At 37.0% G+C, this 24,547-nt stretch overlaps 1 protein-coding gene across 1 annotated transcript in view; it reads left to right on the forward strand.

Annotated features, from left to right (window-relative positions):
- The window catches only part of ARHGAP12 (Rho GTPase activating protein 12), a 49,611-nt gene that overhangs the window by 6,617 nt on the left and 18,447 nt on the right, over positions 1–24,547 (forward strand). Inside the window, exons 3-6 of the mRNA XM_015810663.1 lie at positions 15,906–16,169; positions 18,926–19,066; positions 21,833–21,913; positions 23,467–23,592. Of these exons, the coding sequence (XP_015666149.1) occupies positions 15,906–16,169; positions 18,926–19,066; positions 21,833–21,913; positions 23,467–23,592 (612 nt within the window). The remainder of the gene's footprint in view (positions 1–15,905; positions 16,170–18,925; positions 19,067–21,832; positions 21,914–23,466; positions 23,593–24,547) is intronic.

The raw sequence follows: 24,547 nt of genomic DNA on the forward strand, positions 1-24,547 counted from the left end.
TTTTCCAGCAAGCGGGCCTGACCTAGGGAGGATTTTAGGTAGGGATGATTTTAAGAAAATTTTAATTGACACACAGCTTCCAATATTTGGCTTTTAATTTGGTTTTATGGGGGTTTTTTGTTTTTTGATGTATTTTGTTTGTATCTGTTTTAATATGCTGTGCACCGCCCTGAGTCCTACGGGAGAAGGGCGGTATATATAAATTAAATTATTATTATTATTATTATTATAGTAGTCATGATAGCATAATCAACATTCTACCCCTTGTGGATCCAGTGGGAAGGCATATATATCCTCTAGTTTGGATATATTGGTATAGCTGAAGTCTTGTATTCAGTTAATTTTAAGACACCCCAAGATTGGTGTGTACTAATCTTTGCTCTAGTACTAATATCTAGAGCAAACAAAACTACAACTAGAAAGAGGAATTTTACATTTAAAGTTTATAGAAGACTAGAAAATTGTAGGTAATCATAGCCAAAGATACGCTACATTTAAAAGCCATGTGACAAGCAGCCTGATTAAGTCAGAATTCAAGCAGAACTACATGTTACCTTGGCAAGTGCATGTTCCAGGCCTATTCTTTCTGAAATAATAGAGGGGTAGAAATTGATTACTTGGAGAAAATATATTTCTTATGCATACTTAACTTCAATGCTCTTCTGGGGATTCTGTCCCGAATTTGTATAGGTTTCAGTCTGAAAAATTGACAGTCAAAGATGGCAAAACATGGACTAGAAGGTAATTTGTAATAAGAAAGAAGATATAAAAAGAGTTGTGTTGCAAATGTTCTTGTTGTATTAGGGCAGCGCAAGGAGGTACTTTGCAATGTGTGCAAGTTTCAGGAAAGTGACTGTACATGGACATGGAGACATCTAACATCAGCTTTGGAACCATCCCCATAAGGCTCGCAAAATATGTAATTGTCTTAAAACCTTAACCGATGACAGGCTCCATACTCCTGTCATCAATTAAGATTTGGGTATGGTGAAACAAGACATAGCGGGTAGTTTTAGTTCCTGTGGAAGACAATGTATATCATATAACTGCTGGCCTGCAGGCCAGATGCGTCATGGCGAAGCCACTCCCACCCCATTGCCAGCAATGGAAAAAAAGTCACGATATGTCGCGACACGTCATGTGACATTGGGAGTTTGACACCTCTGTTATATATTATCTCCTTGCAAATAGTTATACTAAGCATGCAATACTTGTAAGAAGTTAGTGTCCTTTCAAGTGACAGCAGAGATCTTAATTGAACACAAAATCCCAAATATTCTGCATTCACTAACACCTGAATGATCTTTGTGGTGGTTTTCAGCACCGTATACCTTGGATGGTATGGTTCTTGTGGATTTACAAGATTTGTTCATGGTCTGAGATCCTTCTGAATCCAGCATTGATACTAAGCAGTCATGTAACATTTGTATGAAAAGAGGCTTTTTTCAGCTTTTGCTAATAAACCAGATATACTTTTTCCTGAAGAAAATAAATCTGTTGCAAGTGATAACACACACTTTGGTATCCTCAAGTTTTGATTTTGGCAGTATGCATTACTTGAAAAACTGGATGTTGTTAGTCAATAACTGCATGATTGTAGTTAGTTTCTAAATATATTTGTTTCAGCATTCTTAGTGTGGTTAGGCCCAAGTTACCAGAAAGGCTGCTTGCCTGCCTTCTACTTTTAAATAGATAATAGAGCATTTTTTGTACGTCTCACCATGAGCACATTGATTTTGCAGATTGTTACTGCAGAGCAGGCATGTCAAATTGCTGGCCTGCGGGCCGGATGCGTCATGCTGAAATCGCGCCCACCCCATTGCCGGCAATGGGGAAAAAGTCACGATATGTTGCACGATGTCACGTAACGTCACGTGTTTTACATGCCTGCTGCAGAGGAACAAGATCTGCTCTTGCTGAAATTTAGGAGAGCACTTAAACATGATCTCATAATGTTTTATGACTTTTACGGATAATTTTGATTTGGCAGAATGATTAGGCATTTTATATGCCTAATCATTTTGCCATCATCAAAATTATCTGTAAAAGTCATAAAACATTATGAGATCATTTTTAAGTCTTCTAAATTTCAGCAAGACCATTCTCATCTTTAATTTTAATATATTTTTGATAGAGCACAAAGGTATAAATGTTTTTATGATATATAGTACAATTTGTTCCTATGTCATCTGGTAGATAAATTTCTTCCTATTGACTGTATTTGTGCTTAGAGCCATCACAAATGCTAATTATGATCAAAACTGTTGATGCTGACATATGGCTTTGAGGAACTGAGATGAGAACCATCCTTTACCCTATATCAAATGGCAGATGGTAAACCCTTTTCTGTCTCAAATAATATTCTTGATAAAATTGATGGATTTGAAAGCAGAGAGATTTAAGTACCTACAGTAATTACTTATCACTGACTTATTCGTTGGATTGTATGCTTTGTTTTATTTATTTAATCTGATATTTTGGTTCTCTTGCACTTATCTTACAATATTCTTTTTTTCTCTTTCTGGATAAATGGAATGTAGGTCTTTAATTCATGACTATGTTACATGTTTATCTAAAGTTAAAGTTTGATGTACAAAAATCTACAAAAACTATTTGGGAGATGGATGTTAATAACTGTTTTCTGGCTTCTTCTTACAGACAAACCAGTCCAATATTTATGTATGTTAGATATGTTGGATAGTTTATTAGCTGCACATACTCACAGCTTGAGGCAGCAAATGCATGGAAACAGTCTCACTGCTAAGCGAACCATATGGTTTAGTATAATGGCTGAATTGGCTTAAAGTATTAATGACTTAAAATCATTAAAAAGTCTGCTTTGTGAGTTCAGTTAGAGATCATGCTAAAGAAAAGTATTTTGAGCAATGTAAGCCTCATAAGTATTTGTGAGTCAAAATTTATATTGTTGGAAGTCAATTATATGGATTCCTTAAGAAATGCATATTCACAAAATAATACTAAATTATTTTGTTAATTTATTTTATTAGTTATGATTTATTGGTTATAATTTATATTGCATATCATTCAGTGAAAACCAAAGTTCTTAACTTTTGTAGTTCAACATTTGCACTTACCTTTAAAATTGGGTTTTGATTGAAGTTTGTGGTATATTGGCTAAAATGTGCCCTAACAACCCTAATTCTTAGCAGAGAATTTTACATGTGGTATAAGAATTAGTAAGAATGTCTATGGAGATTCCTACTCATCCAGGTCATGGTTGCCCCAAAGTGCTTTTTCAAAAGGCAACTGAACTTTTTTTGTTTTTCCCTTGAAGATGTTTCGCTTTTCATCCAAGAAGCTTCTTCAGAACTGAAGAAGCTTCTTGGATGAGAAGCGAAATGTCTTCAAAGCAAAACAAAGTCCGGTTGCTGTTTGAAAAAGCATCTTTGGGACAATGAGTAAGAATAGTAACCTTTTGTATACTTTCTCTGTGTTAACAAAAAAAAAAAAGTGCAATCTGTGAAATTGATCAAAGCAGGCCTTTCTGATTATGTTCATGGCATACAAAAGGTTTTGACTTCAAGTGTAAGATGAATAAAGGGTTCATACCATTTGCCGTGGAAATAAAATAAAAATATCAGCATCAGTTTATTCATTCAGATGCATGAGAAAGTAATAGTTAGAAAAACATGAATTATTTCAGTGATTACACTGAAAGATTGAGAGGATTAGTGAATGACATCAGGGATTCTAAATCTGAAACATTTCATTATTTGATAGTATTAAAAATGGGTCTAGGTAAAAAATGCACACAGAAGAAAAGGAAAGGAGTGAAAAAAAAAACTAGAAAGTAGGATGACTTCAGAAATAGAAAACATGAGTCCTATAAGCAGAAGTATTTGATAAACTATCAACAGAATGAATTTTAAGTGGTAGTAAGGAAAGTGGATGTGAAAGTTGCTTAGTGCAGAGTTACAGAGTTCCACAGAAATATGTTTTGTTACATGCTGTATATGCTGCCGGGAAGAATGGAAAATGATGCTTAATGAAATGATGAAATTAAAAAGACTGTGGATGAGAAAAAATAATAGACTACTTGCTGGAAATATTGATTATGTGAGAAGGATATTATATAATATGCTTAGACAGAAATATACTAGTAAAGAATATACTTAAAGAAAGCACAGAAGGATAAGATTGAAACAGCCTTTTTAATTGAAATTGTTCATATCCGTCCATCTCTATCTATCTATCTATCTATCTATCTATCTATCTATCTATCTATCTATCTATCTATCTATCTATCTATCCTAGCTTCTTTATAAGGCCTTGCAGGTTGTATATATGTTGGTGATTAAGTAGATGCTTATGATGGTCTCAGTGTCAGAAAAAATAGATAAGAAAAAAGGACTTTGATTTCAGAATCTCTTTCTGATAATGCTTCTCCAAAATAATATTGAAGAATAATAATAACTGAAGAAATTTATACTTGGTTTTTCATTCCATTTTTCTACTGTCACAACTCTAAACTTCTCTTGGGTTTCTTATCAGCTCTTCCACAACAAAGTTAAGAATATGTTTAATGAAATTGGTTTTTGGATTTATGAGAAACAAAAGAAAATAACTTTAAGAGTTAAACCCATTTGTACTTTCCGGTTTAACAAAAGAAGAGTTAAGGTATTTGGACTCTTGTGTTTTCTATTTTTAATCTAGTTCCTCTCTAACAGATACAGTACTAGTATAGGTTGATTTCAGAGCAGATTGCATGTTTATTTAATAAAGATAATGCAGCAGCGCTTAAATTTTGGAGGCCCCTAAGATAGCATGTAACACTCCTATTATGTGAGCTGCGCTGGTTGCCGATCTATTTCTGGCTTCAATTTAAGATGTTAGTTATTATTTCTAAAGCCCTTTATGGCATATGTCTAACATATCTGAGGTGCCATCTTCCCCCAATGGGATTGGTCTGCCTCAGCTGGCAGAAGAAGCATACTACAGACCCTATCAGCCAAGAATTGTAGCTAGTAAGATCCAGGAGAAAAGTCTTTTCTGCCGTAGCTCCTGGCCGTTGGAACATCTTGGTGCAGGAGGTGAGGTCCTCCCCTCTGGCCTTTAGGAAATGCCTTAAATTTTGCTACTCCAGTTGGCATGGGACTCTGAAAGAGAAGCTGTGGACTAGAGATGGCTACTGTAGTAAAAGAAGCTACCACCACCTCTGCACTCTAAACCTGTGGTTTTTTGGTTTCCTTGATTGTATATGAGTTTTTATAATTGTTTTAGTTCTATATGTTTTATTATGTTGTAAGCCACTCAGTGTCGTCTTGAACAGCGAGATGAGCAGCATATAAGTTTGACAAATAAATAAAATAAAAATTTGATATTTTATTCAAATGTTTAAAAAAATGCCTTAAGCTTGAGCATTATTACTATGAACAGAAGGAAATCTATTGTAGATATTAGAATGCTGCAGCTGATTCAGAGCTGTATCATAAATTTCCTGGGATGAATCACTTAAAAATGTTAGCTGAGAGATCTTATGCATCAGTCTTATGATTTGTGTAAGTGAGCTCTGCTAATATGCTTTATATTTATCAGTATTTGTTGTTGGAAAGTACTGGTTTGGTAGGGAATTAATATCTCTTCATCTTCTAAATATTGTTAAATGTTTAGAATTTCTCATAGTTCATTAGAGGAATCATGTCCCTCTCTCTTTATATGCACACGCACACACACACACAGAGAGAGAGAGAGAGAGAGAGAGAGAGAGAGAGAGAGAGAGAGAGAGAGATAAATGGATACAGAAATATATGTGTGTATACATACATACATACATACATACATACATACATACATACATACATACATACATACATATACTCACACACAGAGACATTTCTGTATCCCCCCATCTCTCCCTCAGTGAGAGATTGAATGAAATGTTAGATTACGTTAGACTATAAAACAGTACATATAAAAGTTTTTTAAAAATTAAAAATGTAAAAGGAGGCTGGATATTAAAATTAGTTGAAGGGCGAAGAAAGGGCTTTCAGGGGTCTAACCAGCCACACGCCTGCAAGCTCTCCTGGGCTCCCCACATGAGGCAGCCGAACCGTGTCTCCTTTTTGAAAGGCCAGGAGAGTATCCCACCTCCAGGGAAAGAATACTTCAGAGGGCGGGGGCCATAACAGAGAAGGCTCTCTTCCTAGATCCTACCAGTAGGAATTCCTTAACTGGCAGGGTCTACAACATGCCTTCCCTGTCTGACTGTGTGAGAGAAGCTGATGTAATGGGAGGAGGATGGTTCCGTAGGTAACCTGTAGGTTATACGTTAAGGCTTAGTACTATTTGTGCATAATGAAGATATGATACTTAGAAAAAGGAGGGGAAATATCTAAGCCTAGGAATTTACAGATTCCTTGTAGACTCTAATTTTTGACTCTGACAAGTTTTCATTACTAACGAAAAGGGCAACAAAAATCTTTTCTCAAACTTCCAGGATTCTAGTTGAATACTGTAACATAAATGATGGTGGATGGTGAGAAATTTTGGATGACCCTCATAGATCATCAGATCTATACAGATAAAATCTGTATAATATTGTTTGTTTGGCTAGTCATAGTATCTTTTGTATACATTGATTGTAAACCACAGAAGAAGGAGGCCATGGCAAAACAGTATAACATTAGAAAAGTTTTTTTCTTACTCTTGTTAAGAAGCAGATAGGTTTGTGAGCGGATTTGTAAACATTTTTAATACATTTATTAAATTTTATTTTCGTTGTTGACTTTACAGTTGGCCCTTGCCACTTGATTGTGAACATTCAGCAAAACAGAAGGGATGAAATAGGTGAACATAAAGGGGTGAACTACAGAAAGGCATATAGCATTGTATTCATATATTATTTATCAGAATACCTTAATTATATATCAGTATGGGCAAGACCAGGGCTTTTTTTCTCATAGAAGCCCAGAACGGAGTTCCAGCACCTTTTTTGGATGGAACCTTGTAGGGTAGGCAAGGCGGGTGGTATGACGTGTATGAGTTCTGGCACCTTTTTTTTTTTTTTAAAGAAAAAAAGCACTGGGCAAGACTGCATAAAAAAATAAGCACTTCTCAGTTCTTGTGATTTTATTATAACAATTTTAAGCGAATGAATAAAATCCTAGTTAGATTATTGTCAGTTGTTTCAGGCTGTACCTAACAATTCAGTGTACTTTTAATTAAGGAATGCTTGACTTAAAATAAATGTCAGTGATATTTTAAAGTGCTTCTCTTAATAATTAATATTTTTAAATTAAGTTTAAGTTTAAAGTTCTCTTTTATTTTAGTTGCTAAATACAGATCAAGTTTCATTTGTAAGTTTTACTGCTTTTGCTAATTGAAGTAATTTTCCATATATTCTCCTAAGCAGCTTCTTATATACATGCAAGCATTCATAGTTAAATAGGTAAATAGATTTCCTACTCTTCATTAAACCTTGAGGTACATGTGAAATGTACATAATCTCTTTAGTGTGCTTAAAACCAAATGTAAAACATTTTATTCAGCATCACTGATTTATTCAATAAATTAGTAATGTTTTCCTATAATTAAGTTTAAATCCTAATGACTAATAGACACATCCATGTTATTTGTTTGGCAAAGTATAGTAATAGTTTGCTACTGACTTCTGTTTTGTTTCTGGGCAACTATGCAAAATTTCATCTTCTATTTCAAGCACTATGACTAAATGAAAAAGAAGCTTTATTCAGTGGTTACATTTCTTGACTACTATATGAAAAACTAAAGAAAGTATTAGTGCTAGTCATAGTCTAAAAGCTTAGATTTGCTAAATTGTTGATTTCATAACTTACTCATGGTTTTACAATAGAAATGGAAAACAAATAAGGAAGTTTTCAACACAGCATTGACTTTTGTTGCACAAAATTTAAGGCACATATAGACATCTAAATGCTGTAAGATTGTATAATGCATTTTGTATTATCCCCAAAGCCAATCATTTATATGATTTAACATTTACTACATTGATATTGTGTCTTTCCCATGGTAGATCAGCTTTACTTGGTGATTTTACTAATTTTTTTTGTAGCTGCCAGTCAGAGTAATGATTTATCCTTCCCATATTTTTTTTTTGAGAATCATAAAATCATAGAGCTGGAAGCGACCTGGGAGGCCTCCTACTCCACCCCCCTGCCCAACTGGGGGTCCTTATACATCCTATAACAGAGGTCCCCAGCCTTTTGGGCACCAGGGACTGGTTCCGTGGAAAAAGGAAGAGTGCATGGTTTTGTGTGTTGCCTGCATCCCACGGATAGGGCTTTGTTTGCTTTTGTGGACTGGTATTGGTCCGTGGACCAGGGGTTGGGGATCCCTGTCCTAGACAAATGATTATCCAATCTTTTCTTGAAAATCTCCAGTGATGGTATACCCACAATTCTGGGAAACAAGCTATTCCATTGATATTTTTTTTCACTATCAGGAAATTTCTCCTTAGTTCAGGATGGATTTACCTCTGACAAACTTCCATCCATTGCTACTTGTCCTGACCTCAGATATTATGGAGAATAAGTCAACCCCACTTCCCTATGACAGCCCTTCCAAGTATTAGAAAACACCTATCATGTGACCTCCCTAAGCCATTTCTTCCTTAAGCTAAGTATCTAGTTCCCTTAGTCATTCATTATACAAGTTAGTCTTTAAATCCCTCATCATTTTTGTTGCTCTTCCCAGCAATCTTTCTAGGGCTTCAGCTTTTTTGTATTGTGATCAGAGCTGGATGCCGTATTCGGAATTGGTGTCACTAGCGCAGTATGGAGTGATACTATTGCTTCCTGTGATCTTGATGCTATTCCTTTGTTGATGCAGCCTAGCATTGCATTAGTTTTTTTGGTAGCTGCAGCACACTGCTGGCTTTTATTTAAGCAATAGTCCACCAGGACCTCCAATGTCTTAATCCAGGGATAGGCAACCTTGGCTCTTTTATGACTTGTGGACTTCAACTTCCAGAATTCCTCAGCCAGCTGGCTCAGGAATTCTGGGAGTTGAAGTCCACGAGTCATAAAAGATCCAAGGTTGCCTACCCCTGTCTTAACCTATCAGGGTCATATTGTGCTTCTGCTGTTGAAATTGGAGATGAAATCTGAAGCAGTGTATTTAAGAAAATATATATGGGCATCTTTCTTAGTAAATACAGGTAGTCTTTAACTTCCAACCACAACTGAGACTATAATTTCTATTGTTAAGCGAGACAGTTAAATGAGTTTTGTCCCATTTTACAAGCTTTCTTGCCACAGTTATTAAGTGAATAGTAACAAGGTTGTTAAGTAGGGCTATCAGTGCATGTTATAGGGCTATCAGTGCATGTAAGAATACCAACCTTGCTGTCAAGAAAAATCAAGCCTCTAATAGTGAGTGCCACACAAAGTGCACTAACCAAATAGGTGGTAAGACAATAGGGGAACTCAGACACCACACAGGTTATGTAGAAAGTAAACACAGGGCCAGTCATAAAGGACTCAAATGTCTATACACCAATGCACAGAGTATGAACAGCAAACAGGGTGAACTAGAAATTCAGGTTAATGAGGGCAGATATGATATTGTTGCCATTACGGAAACATGGTGGGATGAAACCCACACATGGAACACAGCTAGAGGGATTTAAATTATTAAAAAAAAACAGACCAAATAAAAGAGGAGGTGGAGTTGCTCTCTATATAAGAAATAACTACATCTCTATATAAATAGAGCACAACAATGATAAAAACTGTCTTGAATGCATTTGGGTCAATATAAAAAGGGGGGAAATGACATTGCCATAGGTGTATACTACAGGCCACCCAACCAAACAGAGGAAATAGATGAACTTTTTGCTAGTCAGCTAACTAAGGTATGTAGGAAGCACATCACAATAGTAATAGGGGACTTTAACTACCCTGACATCAACTGGGAGACAAATTCTGCACCAAGTGGAAGATCAAACAGGTTCCTGGCAAACCTAGCAGACAACTTTGTCTCCCAAAAAGTAGAGAAGGAACTAGGGGATTAGCCATTTTGGATCTAATTCTCACTAACAGAAATGAAATGATAGAAGGTGTTGAAGCCATAGGAACCCTGGGAGGAAGTGATCATGCAATATTGGAATTCAACATTATGGAAGCACAGGCAATAGAACACAGTCAAACTAGAGTCTTGGACTTCAAGAGAGCTAATTTCAATAAACTAAGAGAGGGCTTGGGAAGGATTCCATGGATGAGAATCCTCAAGGGGAAAACAACTCAAGAAGCTTGGGAAATTTTGAAAAATGAGATAATAGAAGCCCAGTCTAGCACAATACCAACAAAGAGGAAAAATAACAGCTCTCAAAAGAAACCAGCATGGCTGCATAAAGACCTCTCTGACAAATTGAAAGATAAAAAGGACAAGTATAGAAAGTGGAAAGAGGGGCACATAACTAAGTCAGAATATCAGCAAATAGCCCAAGCCTGCAAAGATGAAGTAAGGAAAGCCAAGGCTCAAAATGAACTAAGGCTTGCGACCAAAGTCAAAAATAACAAAAAAAGCTTCTTTCAACACGTAAAAAACAAGAAAAAAGTGAAGGAAATGATTGGTCCATTAGTGGGTGAAAGTGGCAAGGTGACAAGCAACAGAGAGAAAGCAGAACTATTTAACTCGTTTTTTGCATCTGTCTTTACACAAAGGGAAAAAACAGACCTTGGATAGTTTTTATCACGGTATTTTTTGTCTTATCTTTGTGTTCAATTCTATCCGTTCTTTTACCATTCACTCGTGGACAGGTCGGATCTGCTCAAGTTTAGCGGTCCTGGTCTACCTAATGTGGGGTTCCAAGTCAAGGAACTGGCAGATGTGATCTCAGAACCACTGAACTATATTTTTCAAAGATCCTGGAGCACTGGGGAACTACCAGAAGACTGGAAAAGAGCTGATGTAGTTCCCATCTACAAAAAAGGGAAAAAAATGGGTCCAGGAAATTACAGACCTATCAGCCTGACCTCAATACCTGGGAAGATCCTGGAAAAGATAATCAAACAATGAATCAACAAACACCTAGAGGCAAACAAAGTCATTACTAAAAGCCAACATGGGTTTGTCAAAAATAGATCATGCCAGACAAATCTTATTGCATTCTTTGACCAAGTGACAAAATTAGTGGATCAGAGGAATGCTGTGGACATAATTTAACTTGGACTTCAGTAAGGCATTTGATAAAGTAGATCACAACCTACTACTTGACAAGATAGAAAAATGTGGGGCAGACAGCATCACATCAGATGGATTCGTAGCTGGCTGACCGGCCGTACTCAGCGTGTGGTCCTCAATGGAACCGCATCTACATGGAGAGAAGTGTATAGTGGGGTGCCCCAGGGCTCTGTTCTGGGCCCAGTGCTCTTCAACATCTATATCAACGATTTGGACGAGGGGATAGATGGGGAACTCATCAAATTTGCAGACGACACCAAGCTGGCAGGAATAGCCAACACTCCAGAAGACAGGCTTAAGATACAGAAGGATCTGGACAGACTTGAACACTGGGCGCTATCTAAGAAAATGAAATTCAATGTTGAAAAAAGCAAGGTTCTACATTTAGGCAAGAAAAACCAAATGCACAGGTATAGTATAGGGGGTACCTTGCTCAATAGTAGTAACTGTGAGAGGGACCTCAGAGTCCTTGTGGACAATCACCTAAATATGAGCCAGCAGTGTGCTGCAGCTGCCAAAAAGGCCAACACAGTGCTGGGCTGCATTAACAGAGGGATAGAATCAAGATCACATGAAGTATTAATACCACTTTACACTGCCTTGGTAAGGCCACACTTGGAATACTGCATCCAGTTTTGGTCACCACGATATAAAAAAGATGTTGAGACTCTAGAAAGAGTACAGAGAAGAGCAACAACAATGATTAGGGGACTGGAGGCTAAAACATATAAGGAACGGCTGCTGGAATTGGGTATGTCTACTTTAACGAAGAGAAGGACGAGGGGGGACATGATAGCAGTGTTCCAATATCTCAAGGGCTGCCATAAAGAAGAGGGAGTCAAGCTATTTTTCAAAGTACCTGAAGGCAGGACAAGAAGCAAAGGATGGAAACTAATCAAGGAGAGAAGCAATCTAGAACTAAGGAGAATGAAGGACTGTCAATCTTGTTAATTGGTCACCTTGTTGGACGGAGGTCTTCGCCACTTACGAGGTTGTGACCTTCAAAAATTCTTCTCTGACCTGTCGGTAAACAGGCTTTACCATATCCCAAAGGACGGACTCGAGGGGGTTGGACTAGATGACCTCCAAGGTCCCTTCCAACTTTACTATTATTATTATTATTATTAAGTGAATCTGGCTTCCTTATTGACTTTGCTTGTCAAAGATCGCAAATGGGGATCATATGACCCGGGGACACTGCAACTGTCAGAAAGGAGTCAGTTTCCCAGGGTCTGAATTTTGATCACATAACCATAGGGATGCTGCAACAATCATAAGTGTGAAACATAGTCATAAGTCACTTTTTTCAGTGTTGTTGTAACTTCTAACTGTCACTAAACAAACGGTTGTAAATCAAGGGCCAACTGCAGGATGAAACCACATGGGTAGAAGATTTTCACCTGCTAAGTAGTAGTAAGCAATTTGTAGATGTCCATGAAACCTATTCAGGCTTTTATCTTATCATTTGAGGAAAAGCAGACATCTAGAATAATTAATATTAAAATGATCTTTTAATTTGATTATAAAGCTTATTACATTTTAATTTGATAAAAGGTTTAACTGATTAAAGCTTGCAGTGTAACATACAAAATAATTAAAGATGCACATGGCCCTGTGTTTAAATTGTAAGCAATAGACAAATATGTTTGTAATGATACTCTGCCAGTGAGAATAAGAGGAGAAAATTTAGTTTTAATTTGATTTCCCAGAGTCACAATTGTGTAAAATAATTGCTCTGAATTTGACACAATTTTAAAATTTTATCAATTTTACTTAAAATTGCTAAAATTTTGGTTTTGCCTCAGGATGAAATAGCTGGTTGCATTGTCCAGATGGGCAACATTTACAGGTAGTCCTCAATTTAAAACAGTTTGTTTGTGACCATTCAAAGTTACAACGGAACTGAAAAAAGTGAGTTATGACCGTTTTTCACACATTGTACCATCCCCGTGGTCACATGATCGAAATTTGGATGCTTGGCGACTGACTCATATTTATAATGGTTGCAGTGTCCCCTTTTGTGACCTTCTGACAAACAAAGTCTGAGGAAACCAGATTCAGTTAACAACCGTGTTACTAACTTAATAACTGCAATGATTCATTTAACAACTGTGGCAAGAAAGGTTGTAAAATGGAGCAAACTCACTTAACAAACTTCTCACTTAGCAATATAAGTTTTGGGCTCAATTATGGATGTAAGTCAAGGACTACCTACTACAGTTTTGATAGAAAATTTCAAAATCAGTTGGATAAATAAAATTTCTACAGCTATATTGAACTCCATAGCGACATTGGTGGCATACATGAGTCTGTTTAAACAAATAATGAACTATCGATGCGTAGATTTGTTTTTATATGTTTCATATTTAAGGTAAATCATTGGAAGGCTTCCAAAGATCCTGTTCTGGCTCCAAGGATTTTTCCCACTTGTTTTACATTGACTGGCTTCAATTCACATAGCAAAGAGCTGACAAGGCGTTTTGTTCTTTCAGCTGGCCTGGTGCAGACCATGATGCTGATGGACCTAGTGGAAATCGTTGGCAAGATCTGGTTTCTGGGTCTAAGAAAGGATTAGGGTTTTGCTACTGCTACCACTACACCAGGGGTCTTCAAACTTGGCCCTTTTATTACTTGTGGACTTCAATTCCCAGAATTCCTCAGCCAGCAGGGAGTTAAAGTCTACAAGTCTACAAGTTTGAAGATCCCTGCACTACACCATACCTACTTGGGGTTTTATCCTCACTGATAATTAGAGAAATATCTGGCAATAGATAATGGGGGTAGCTAGGTTAGCTTCAGGTTAGCTTCATTCTCTCCCTTGCTCTTTGTCACTTTTTGCTTAAAAGCAGTGCTTTTCCTATGCAAGTTTTGTTTACTCTTTTAGAATGCTACAGATAGTGACCAGTGCAAAACAGACAGCAAAAATAATAAGCTAGCTTATTGCCAGTGTTTTCAGAAGTTGTGGGTACTCCAGTACTGGAGTTTTTTAAGAAGAGATTGTACAACCATTTATCTGAAATGGTATAGGGTTTCCTGCTTGAGCAGGGAAAGGACTAGAACAGTGCTTTTCAACCTTTTCGCAGATTGTACCACTTTTAGGATATGGCAATATTCGAATACCACCAGTCGTCTAGCAAGGTGTCAAAAACTTGATGATCCCCCCCAAAAGAAAAAAAATTATAAAGTACAGGTAGTCCTCAACTTAGAACAGTTCGGTTAGTGACTGTTACAATGGCACTGAAGAAAGTGACTTATGACCATTTTTCACAAACCAGATTCACTTAACAACCGTGTTACTAATTTAACAACTGCAGTGATTCACTTAACAAATGTGGCAAGAAAAGTTGTAAAATGGGACAAAATTCATTTAACAAATTTCTCACTTAGCAACATAAATTTTGGACTCAATTGTAGTCGTAAGTTGAAGACTATCTGTGCACCCACTGACGACACTTTTAATGGGAAACTTGTGCCTGTTTCTCTGACATTAATCTTTGGACTGTTTTATCCCCTTCTCTCCCTCTCTCCCTCTGCTTGTTTCAAAGAAGTCTCTCCTCTTCTCCGTCTCTCTTTCCCGGTCATCTTTTTTTTCTCTCCCTTTCTCACCAAAGCCTCCTCCTTTTCATCCTCTCTTCTCTCCCCCCTCCTCTTCCTTTTTTCTTTGGTGCAACTCCAACTGATTCCTCTCCCCCAGGCTGCACGCTGTTCCATCTCTTTTTCTCCAGTCCCTTCTCTTCCCCATCATCTTTTTCTCTCTCTCTGTTTCCCACCAAAACCTCCTCCTTTTATATCCTCTCCTCTCTCCCCTTCCTTCTCCTTTTCTCTTTAGGGCAATTCTGACTCCTCTCTTCCAGGCTGCACGTTGCTTTGTCTCTTTCTCCACCCCCTTCTCTTTCCCCGTCTTCTTTTTTCCTCTCCCTCTCCTGCCAAAACCTCCTCCTTTTATATCCTCTCCTCTCTCCCCCCTCCTCCTTTTCGTTTTGGTGCAACTCCAGATGACTCCTCTTCCCCAGGCTGCATGCTGCTCCCAAAAGCGCCTGTCAGCAGGAGCTGTGCACAAATCAGCTGCCACCCCACGCCAATCCTGGGTGCTCAGCAGAGCCCCGGCAACACCGCAGCTCCAGCTAACTCACCCACAGGCCTGTGTGCCGCTGCCGCCGCTTCAGCTCATCCTCCACTACACTTTTACATTTTTTAAATACTTTATTTTACAGTGCTTTTCAACCTGTTGTATGCATACAACAGTGGTATGAATATCACGGGATGAAAAGCACTGGACTAGAAGACCTCCATTATTTTGTTATTCAGTGTCCCTACTGATAGGTAAAGCTTAAACACAAGAAGACTAATTAAAATAGAATTATTTTCCCATATGGATTTTCAGAGCACCCCACAACACCCTACAAAGCAGATTTCTGTTCTGTTCTCAAATACAATGAGATTTCTGGCATGCTTTAGAATTTATAGCAGTGTTTCTGTAAAGCAACTATAACATGGATCACCTCTCAGAATTTCCTGATCCATGATGGCCTCTATTTTTCCCCACTACATTTAAGGAACGTTACTTGTTTCTAATACCCTAGATTGCTGCATTTCTGAATTATGTTTCTTTATTAAAAGTATTAAGTGATTCACTTGCACATACCAATATGCCAAATGTTTATGTCTGCATTTATTTCCCAAAAGGTAGTCTTTAAAACTGCACACAATTTGTTTTATTGTAGCCAGTAACACCCCCAAGCCAAGGAAGACCAGATTCACCTGTTTATGCTAACTTACAAGAACTGAAAATTTCTCAATCTGCACTACCGCCTGTACCTATAAGTCCTCCAGTCCAAATTAGTGGGGAGTGGGAGACCCATAAGGATATTACAGGACGCTACTACTATTACAACAAAGGAACACAGGAGAGAACCTGGAAACCCCCACGTTGGACTCGGGATCCAAGCATAACTAAAGCAGACTGTTCTAACCAAGTGGATCAAGAGGTAAGTTGGGGATAATAATGAACGAAACATTCATATATGTTTGCTGTTTAACTGTTTAATAGGACTTTTTTTTAACTTTAGTTGTCTGAGGGTAGTACAGTCAAATAAAATGACCTGCAGATAGATCTTGCATGCGTGTCTTGAAACAGAGAACCTATCATATTTTTGGATCACGCCTGTTTACTATTATGTTTCTTTTTTTAAAAGGTTTTTAAAATATTAAAAATTCATATATCATAAAAGTATAGGAAGGCAAATATTTGTAGCTCAAGGTTAAAATGGAGGATCCTTGATGTTCTTTGAGTTTGGTTGCTTTCTTGCAGACATTTCATTATTCAAACTAGGTAATATCATCAGTGCTAGTAACGATGATGGAAAAAAGTCTACAGTTCATAGTAAAGTAGAATAAAACATCAAGCAATAATTAAATAAAATAAAAACATTATGGGAGAATTTTCTAGTAACACATTCTTCCCTTCTCTTTTTGCTTGTTCTAACTGTTCACCACCACAATTTATACTTTATATTGAACATTGAAAATTATTGCTAGCATCTATTTGAGCCTTTCGGTTTTTGCTATCTTTCTTAGATGCAGTATGAACATTCAAGACAAAAGGCAAGATTGTTTGCTATTACTCTGCAGTAATTCCCTCTGCAGAGTCAGGTGAAATGGTCAAAGCTTTGCCTAGAAAATTTGTGCTCCCTAGACCTGATTATTCCTATTTTGAAAGTCAAAAGCAGAGCATCAAGAAAAGCAAACAAAAAAAGTTATCCAGGTTCCATACAAGGCTTTTGAATTGTTAGGTTGTATTGTGTTCTGCATACTTTTGCAAGTAACTGCTAGGCCTACATAGAAAGAACCTGAAAATAAGATGACTCTTCATCTATGGGGACCTACAGTAAGCTAAAGTTTTCTCAAATAACAAAACGTGTTGTGATGTCTCTACACAAATTCCATCTCTCTCTCTCTCTCTCTCTCTCTCTCTCTCTCTCTCTCTCTCTCACACACACACACACACACACACACACACACACACACACACACACACACACACACACATTATGACTTGTGAAATGTGTGAAAGGGGCAGAGTTTGTATTGTGGTGTTGTGATTTATGTTTTGATGTTTTTCCCGTGCAGTTTCCCTCTGCCTTCAGTCTCTTGCAGCCTTCTAGGGCGTCATGATCCACACCTGCAAAAGCGCTACCTTGATCTGCCTGTCACTGTACTTTCCATATTAATGTGGAATAATAATATGAAACCTTAGTAGTATGGTTTCAGGCAGGAGGTTGTCCAGCTTTATGCTTAGTGCAAGAAGGAGTACCCCTGGCAGTTTCTGCATGCTAAGCGTGTGGCTTCCACTCAGTTTTAAACCTTTTAAATAAATAATTAATACATCCTGTGCTCCTAAAAATGCTAAGCAGCGAAGTAGATTAATAAAATTTTAATAAGATATATTCAACATGAATTGGAGCAGGAGAATAATTATCCTAACTCAACAGAAACGGTGGGTTATTAAGTTAAGTTTAGCATAATGAATAATTCTAATTTGAGAAATTCAATGGTGTGATCCTTGAGAATGTTGCTGTGAATGTTACAATGTGCTCTCAGTGTTAGTGTTCTTATTTCAGCATTTAAATCACCAGATTCAACCTTAAGAATTGCTTTGAAAACTCTAGGAATATGAACGTACCACTGTCTGCAATACAGGAGACATAACTCTAAGGTTACTGGTATTGTTAATACTAATACTCCTTGTATATTTTGGGTCCTTAGTAGTAGTAGTACTAATTACTAATTAGTACTAATATTAATTTTTGTGGCCTCTGGGCCTTTGCTTGAAGAATGATGGCAAATGAAATTCATATATTTAAATAATAGGTTACCATGAGCAGACCTTATTTTTCCAACCTAATAAGTACATAAGCAATTATAAGTACCATGTTTTCCTGAAAGTAAGACCTACCCCCCAAAATAAGCCTTAGCTTGATTTTTGGAGGTGGGCCTAATATAAGCCCTACCCCCTCAAAATAAGCCCTCATTTTGGGGTGAGGCACACACCTAAAAATCAAGCTAGGGCGGGGATGTAGAGCTGCCCCATGCGCCCTGTACCCAGTTACCTTGCAGCCAGGCCTCTCCTCACCAGGCCCACTTCTTCTGCGGTGTCCCCAGGCCTGCATTTCGCAGTCAGAGGCCTTTCTGGAAGGCCACTGCAGCTGAGAATTGAGCTATGGATTGAATATATCAGGAGAAAGAAAGCAAGAATAATTTTAAAATTTTGTTAGAAACATAATAAAATGTAGAAATCAGACTTCTAGATTTAGAAACCCACCTGTAAGGAGAAACAAAAAAAATAAAATAATTTGTGGATAAGGTTTACAGAAGGAAATTGATAGAAATATCAGGAGAGCAATAGAATTAAGAATTATGCAAATCCCAGATGGTTTGAAGTGTTGCTTTAGCTCACATTTTTGTTAGTGGAACTAATTGTACAGATTAGGTCACAGTCTTTGTAAATGTTGTTTCTAAACTAAGCTAACTTTCACACACACACAAAAAGAACAGGACTTTCATCTTTTACAAAAGCACTCTATCCATAAGTAATCAGATTAAACTGTGTTGCTATTTAAGTTTCAGCTGTTTCATGTTAGAATGCATTCTTTGTTCAAAGTTTTAGTGTTACTGTTTCCAATCTTTTATAGAGTTTAAACTATTGTCAGTTCTCAATATTTCTGTGTATGACCATTTGTTGTAGACACTTTCAACCCAAGAAGACTCTCACAGTCCTTGTAACAGCCAGACAGATAGTCAATATGATTCTCCTCCCAAAGGCTGGTCCGAGGAGATGGATGAACATGGCCAAACACAATATACCAGTGACCTCACCAACGAAAAGGTACACAGTTCTTTATCACATATCTGCCAAGGTGGCAGAAATTTAGTCAATATTAATTCCAAAAGGTATGATTTCTTATAACTATCAATAAAGTTTTGATTATGCCAGTGTCCTCCTATTTCTTATGAATTTTTGTCTGCTTTTATCCTTTCTATGTTTAACAAACTGCTTTTAAAGACTATTCTAGGTTTAGCTTCTGCTTGTGTTGAAAATAAAAGTTTTATAACTGCTGATTGTACAGATAGTCTTTGACTTTTGACCATAATTGGGAAAGGAATTTCTGTTGTTTAGTAAGGCAATTGTTAAGTGTGTTGCACCTAGTTTTGCAACCTTTTTTTGTCACAGTTGCTAAGAGAAACACACATTCATTCAATGAATCCGGGTTTCCCACATTGACTTTGCTTGTCAGAAGCCAGCTGGAAAAGTTGCATATGGCAATCGCATGACTCCCCAGGGATGCTGCAATTGTCATAGATACATGCTGATTGCCAAGTACCAAAATTTTGATCATGTGTAAGTGCTGTGAGGGATGGTTGTAAGTCACTTTTTTCAGTCCCATTGTAACTCCAAGTGGTCACTAAACAAACAATTGTAAATTAAGAACTATCTGTATCCTAATGTCAGAAACAAGACTAAGGATACATTCTTAGCTTCGTGTTTCCTGCAAAGTTTTCATTACTCTAGTGGTATTTTCATCTCTGAACTATGAATAGGTCTCATTCTCAAAAATTAAATTTCATCTGATTATACCACAGGAGGATTTTTACTTAAGAATAACTCTAAAATGGCTTTGAAATAGGTATTTTGTGAGATGGAACCCCTGAGTACCTATCGGCATATTTACATATATAAAAAAACCATATTTAAATTTAAAAAGCAGCACAGTTTCTAAAACTTTTCCAGGATTGATAAGAGATCAGCTTTGAAAATAGATATTTGCTGGATTACCTCGGTGCAAAACAGTTAAGCAGTCATCATCATTTCAGCCATTATCTGTCAACTGCAGAATGAAGGCCTCTTCTGCATGTTTCTACCCAATATGGTCCTGAGCTTTCTTTTGCTAATTGGACCTGCAATATGTGCTGATATGTGCAGCAAAGAGAGTAAATTACCTATATCGGTATTTCTCAACCTTGACAAATTTAAGACACGTGGACTTCAACTCCCAGAATTCCCTAGCAAGCTATACTGGCTGGAGAATACTGGGAGTTGAAGTCCACGTGTCTTAAAGCTGCCAGGGTTAAGAAATACTGACCTATATGAATATTTAGTTGCTCCGTCCTCCTTGAGGTCCTGTGAAATAGTGAAAAGACTGAATGTATAACCCAGCTCGGAATAAAGATACTTAGAAGTCTGCATATGAGGTAGGGTCTTTGTAAAAAATGGGGATATGGCATGGGAATAGGGATCCTGTGGTGCTCCCTTTAAAATAGGATTCTTTATTGAATTCATTTATCCGCTCTGACTTAATCCTGTTTTCCTCCTTCTGCCCTAACATAAGTGCAGAAAATAGGAGCAAATACAGAAAAAAACCTGCATGAATCTTCTCACTCAAATAATGCAGATAGTGTTCCTTCCCCCCTCCCCGTCTTCCAGTAAAATTGCAGAACAGAAAATATAGTGGGAATGAACAGTGCTATGTTTGAAAAGTTAGTTTTTCACTGCATTCATCCAAGCAGCCACATGCCATCAGGGAGCTATAAGGGTAATTCTATTGTCTCCTTGAACTTTTTTTTAAAAAAAATTGGTCTAGTTGTTGTTATTTCAGTTTGTCTGAACAAAAAACAGATCAAGGAGATTTAACAGCTTGCTTAGCCAAAAAGGAATCTGTGTTCTCCCGATTTATAGCAAGATTACATTGCCATCTATAGTTGTATATAGTAAAAGAATTGGAAATTTTCTAAGGATTGTAATGCTCTCCATCAAGATGATAATAAAGGGCAAAGCCCTCTATATATATTATATTTATAAACAGGGTTATATTTCTTATATATATATATACAGTATTTGGTATTTCTTTGTGGATGCAGTCCTTGAAAAGAAAATGCTGAAAAATAATCAGCTAGATTACTATTTTGTTAAGAGTAATAGGTTATGCTTTGCATGTTGCTACAAACTAAATTCATTGTAAAATTGTACGTACTATGAAGATGTATTTAATTTGATTGTGTTGACATTGCGTGACTCTTGAAAGTAAGATATTTAGTGAATATTACTTAAATTAGGAATTCCTGTAGATTTCCCTTCCAATTGTTTCTAGTCTTGTCTAAAGTCAGTTCATTTTTGTGAAAACCTTTTATGGCTAACACAGAAGATATCCAAATATAAAATAATTATATTTTCAATACTTTCTTAAAAATTCCATATCAAGTGTTTTGATTAAACTCATTTTAGGCAAAACAAAGCAAACCTACCTTTTATCATCAGGAAATTATAAATTGTTAACAATAATAAAATAGATTGTAGAATGTAAAGTCATGATATTAATTGTATTATGACTATATTGTGGAAGAAATACCAAGACGTAAACATGTGTTTGTTTATCTGGCTACATGGGAAGAAAAGTTTGGATTGATAAAATTCTCAGAGTCACAATGGAATTAGGTGGTTTCTAAATTTAATAAAATAACAAATACATCTACAATATCTGTTACAAAAATGATAGATTTTTTTCAGTTGACTCAGAGGGCAGTATTTAGAGATGAAAGATGTTCATTATTCTGATTTTTAAAGTAATTCCTATTTCATTAACTTTTTTTCCTGAAGTGGGTAAAACATGTAGATGAACAAGGTCGGGCATACTATTACAATGCAGATGGAACACGATCAGAATGGACTTTGCCAAATGTAAGTAAACAAATACAATCATAACTGTATTTTTAGTTCTATATCAGGATAAAATATTTTTAAATTAAAACAAAATTGATGGAGGGGAGCCCATATTGATTTAATTGGTTAAATAAATAATGAGTAGCTTATCAACTTCTCATTCAATGAATGTTTTAAGAACACTGAAAAAGGTTTATGGCTAGTCTTCAAAGTTATGGCCATTGCAGCCTCCCCACAGGCATGTGATCACATCGGACACTTGGTAATTGGCCATACATATACAATGGTTGGTCATCAGTTGTGTGTGATCACCATTTGTTACCTTCACAGCTGCCTTCCAACAAGCAATGTCAATGGGGAAGTTGGCAAGATGGAACTTATGTGTTCCATCACAAGTTGCAGTCACATGTTTTTTTGCTTAAGTACCATGAGTAATTACCTTAACAACTACAGCCAGAACTGACATTGTAAGTTAGTACGATCATGTGACATTTTACTTTGTGACCACATTGTTTAATGACAGAGTTGCCAATCCCAATTACAGTTGTGAGAACAACTTGTATATTGTTGCCGATTCCATGTTTTTCTGTTATTGTGAATGTAAGGAGAGTATGCAAATTATAAAACAGTGGTGGCGAACCTATGGCACGGGTGCCAGAGGTGGCACTCAGAGCCCTCTCTGTGGACACACGTGCCGTTGCCCCAGCCTTGCCTCCGCCCGTGACCCTCTGTTCACCAGCAGCCTCCCTGGAGAAGAGTCGCCCCTGAGCGTGGCCCACGCAGAGCAGCGCAGCCAAGGACATGGCAGCCTGGCAGCCTGGACAAGACTCTGCCCTCACGCCCCAACGCACACAGTTGATGCTGCGGGGCGTGGCCGCCATGGTGCTACTGGGCTGCCTGGGTGATCTGCGACAGGCCCTGGAGGTGGTGAGTCGCCCTGCGGGCAGGCAGGGTGAGGCGGAGTGGGAGCGGGGCAGGGGGTGGAGCGGGGGCAGGGGCAGTTTTTGGGCACTCGGTCTCTAAAAGGTTCGCCATCCCTGTTATAAAACAACTGATGCAAAACAACATAAGTTATGAAAAAGAAATAGCAGTTCTTCATTTAGATTGAAAATAGCCTTTTGGAACTAGCCATTCAGTGTGCATAGATGTCTTTATTTAATTAGCCTCTTGTTTCCCTCTTGGGATATGAATAACAAAACAAGTAAGATATTGTATAGGTTGAATTAATATAGATTCTTTCTGGCTGGACGCAGTTGTAAATGCTATTCTTATGTAATGAGATATATATACCAAAGGCCTGATATGTAGGACGAGTGACAAAAATATTAATTTTAGTGTCCCGCAGGGTTGTTGGATTAATTTAAAGTCTTTTAAAAGATTAAAATACTGTTGAATGTAACAAAGCTCGAAGATGCTAGATTTTTTTCCCCAGTTCTTCAGAAGACAGGTATATACATATTCGGCTTGAAGTTAGTGAAAACACTATTAAAATTCTTCCTAGTGGATTGTACATATATTTTGTTACCAGCCCAGGTTTAATTACATTTACATGTGTGTTTTATTTTCATTAGTATAATGCTTCATTACAACAGCAAAAAGAAATAGTTAAAAGCAGAAGTTTGGAGAGGAGACTTCAGGAACCAGTAGTTTTAACAAAATGGAGACATAGTTGTGTTGTGCTGGACACAAATGACAAGGTAGGTATATTTTAAATAACCATTAGCCTTCTACTTACTACATAATTACACTGATTTCCATAAAGACTAATACCATATGCTTAATACCTGCATGCAATATAATCTCTTTATTTCAAATATTTTTCTACTTTTGGAAAATAACTTGCATTAAATTGAGATACAGAACCTACTAACTAAAATATATGAAAAGCTGTATTTGTTTTCTCCAAATAATTTTTAAAAGGTTGTTGTTGAGAATATATGTGAATTAAGGCCTTAGTTTTCAGAGTTTAGAATTATGGTGTTATCTCAAATGGATCCCTAATGGTTGGTTTTTTGGCTTTATCTCTCTGAAATCAGTAGGTATTTGAGAAATCATGTTTCCAGTGTTAAAATAGATCCTAACCAGCAAAAGGTAACAGAGTACAGTAGACTAGATAAAGAATACACAATACCAAGCAATTAAAGAATACCAAGAGTTACACAATAGCAAGCTGTATCAATGGAAGCAAGAACATAACCAGAACATCATAATGGTTGTTGCTAGTTTTAAATGTGGACTAGGTTCAGGCCCTTAATGAACTATGAAATTCACTTGGTGACTTCAGATTTATTACTGTTGTCCAATCCAACCTACTTCATAGAGTAGTTGTAAAGATGAAAATTAAAGAGTTTTATGTACATCTTTCTGAGTTTCTTAGATGAAAGACAAGTTACAAATGTATACATGCAACAGTATTGTATTTATTTGTAAATAATTATGTTCAGGTTTTTATTGATCATTAATAACATATGATGATTGGAATGCTAGGGCTGTGCAGCACCTCAGTTCCAATATGTAAAAGTGGTTGCAATCTTAAAAAGGTGCTTTGGCATGCAAGTGTGTTACAACCCCATCAAGCAGCTGTCCTTTTCCCAGGACCGCAGTCCCATCCCAGGAAAGGGGATGGCTGACTAAAGGTGTTGCATACAAATG

The sequence above is a fragment of the Protobothrops mucrosquamatus genome, unplaced genomic scaffold, assembly GCF_001527695.2.
Source record: "Protobothrops mucrosquamatus isolate PMUCROS unplaced genomic scaffold, P.Mucros_1.0 scaffold13, whole genome shotgun sequence".
NCBI classification, from domain to species: domain Eukaryota; kingdom Metazoa; phylum Chordata; class Lepidosauria; order Squamata; family Viperidae; genus Protobothrops; species Protobothrops mucrosquamatus.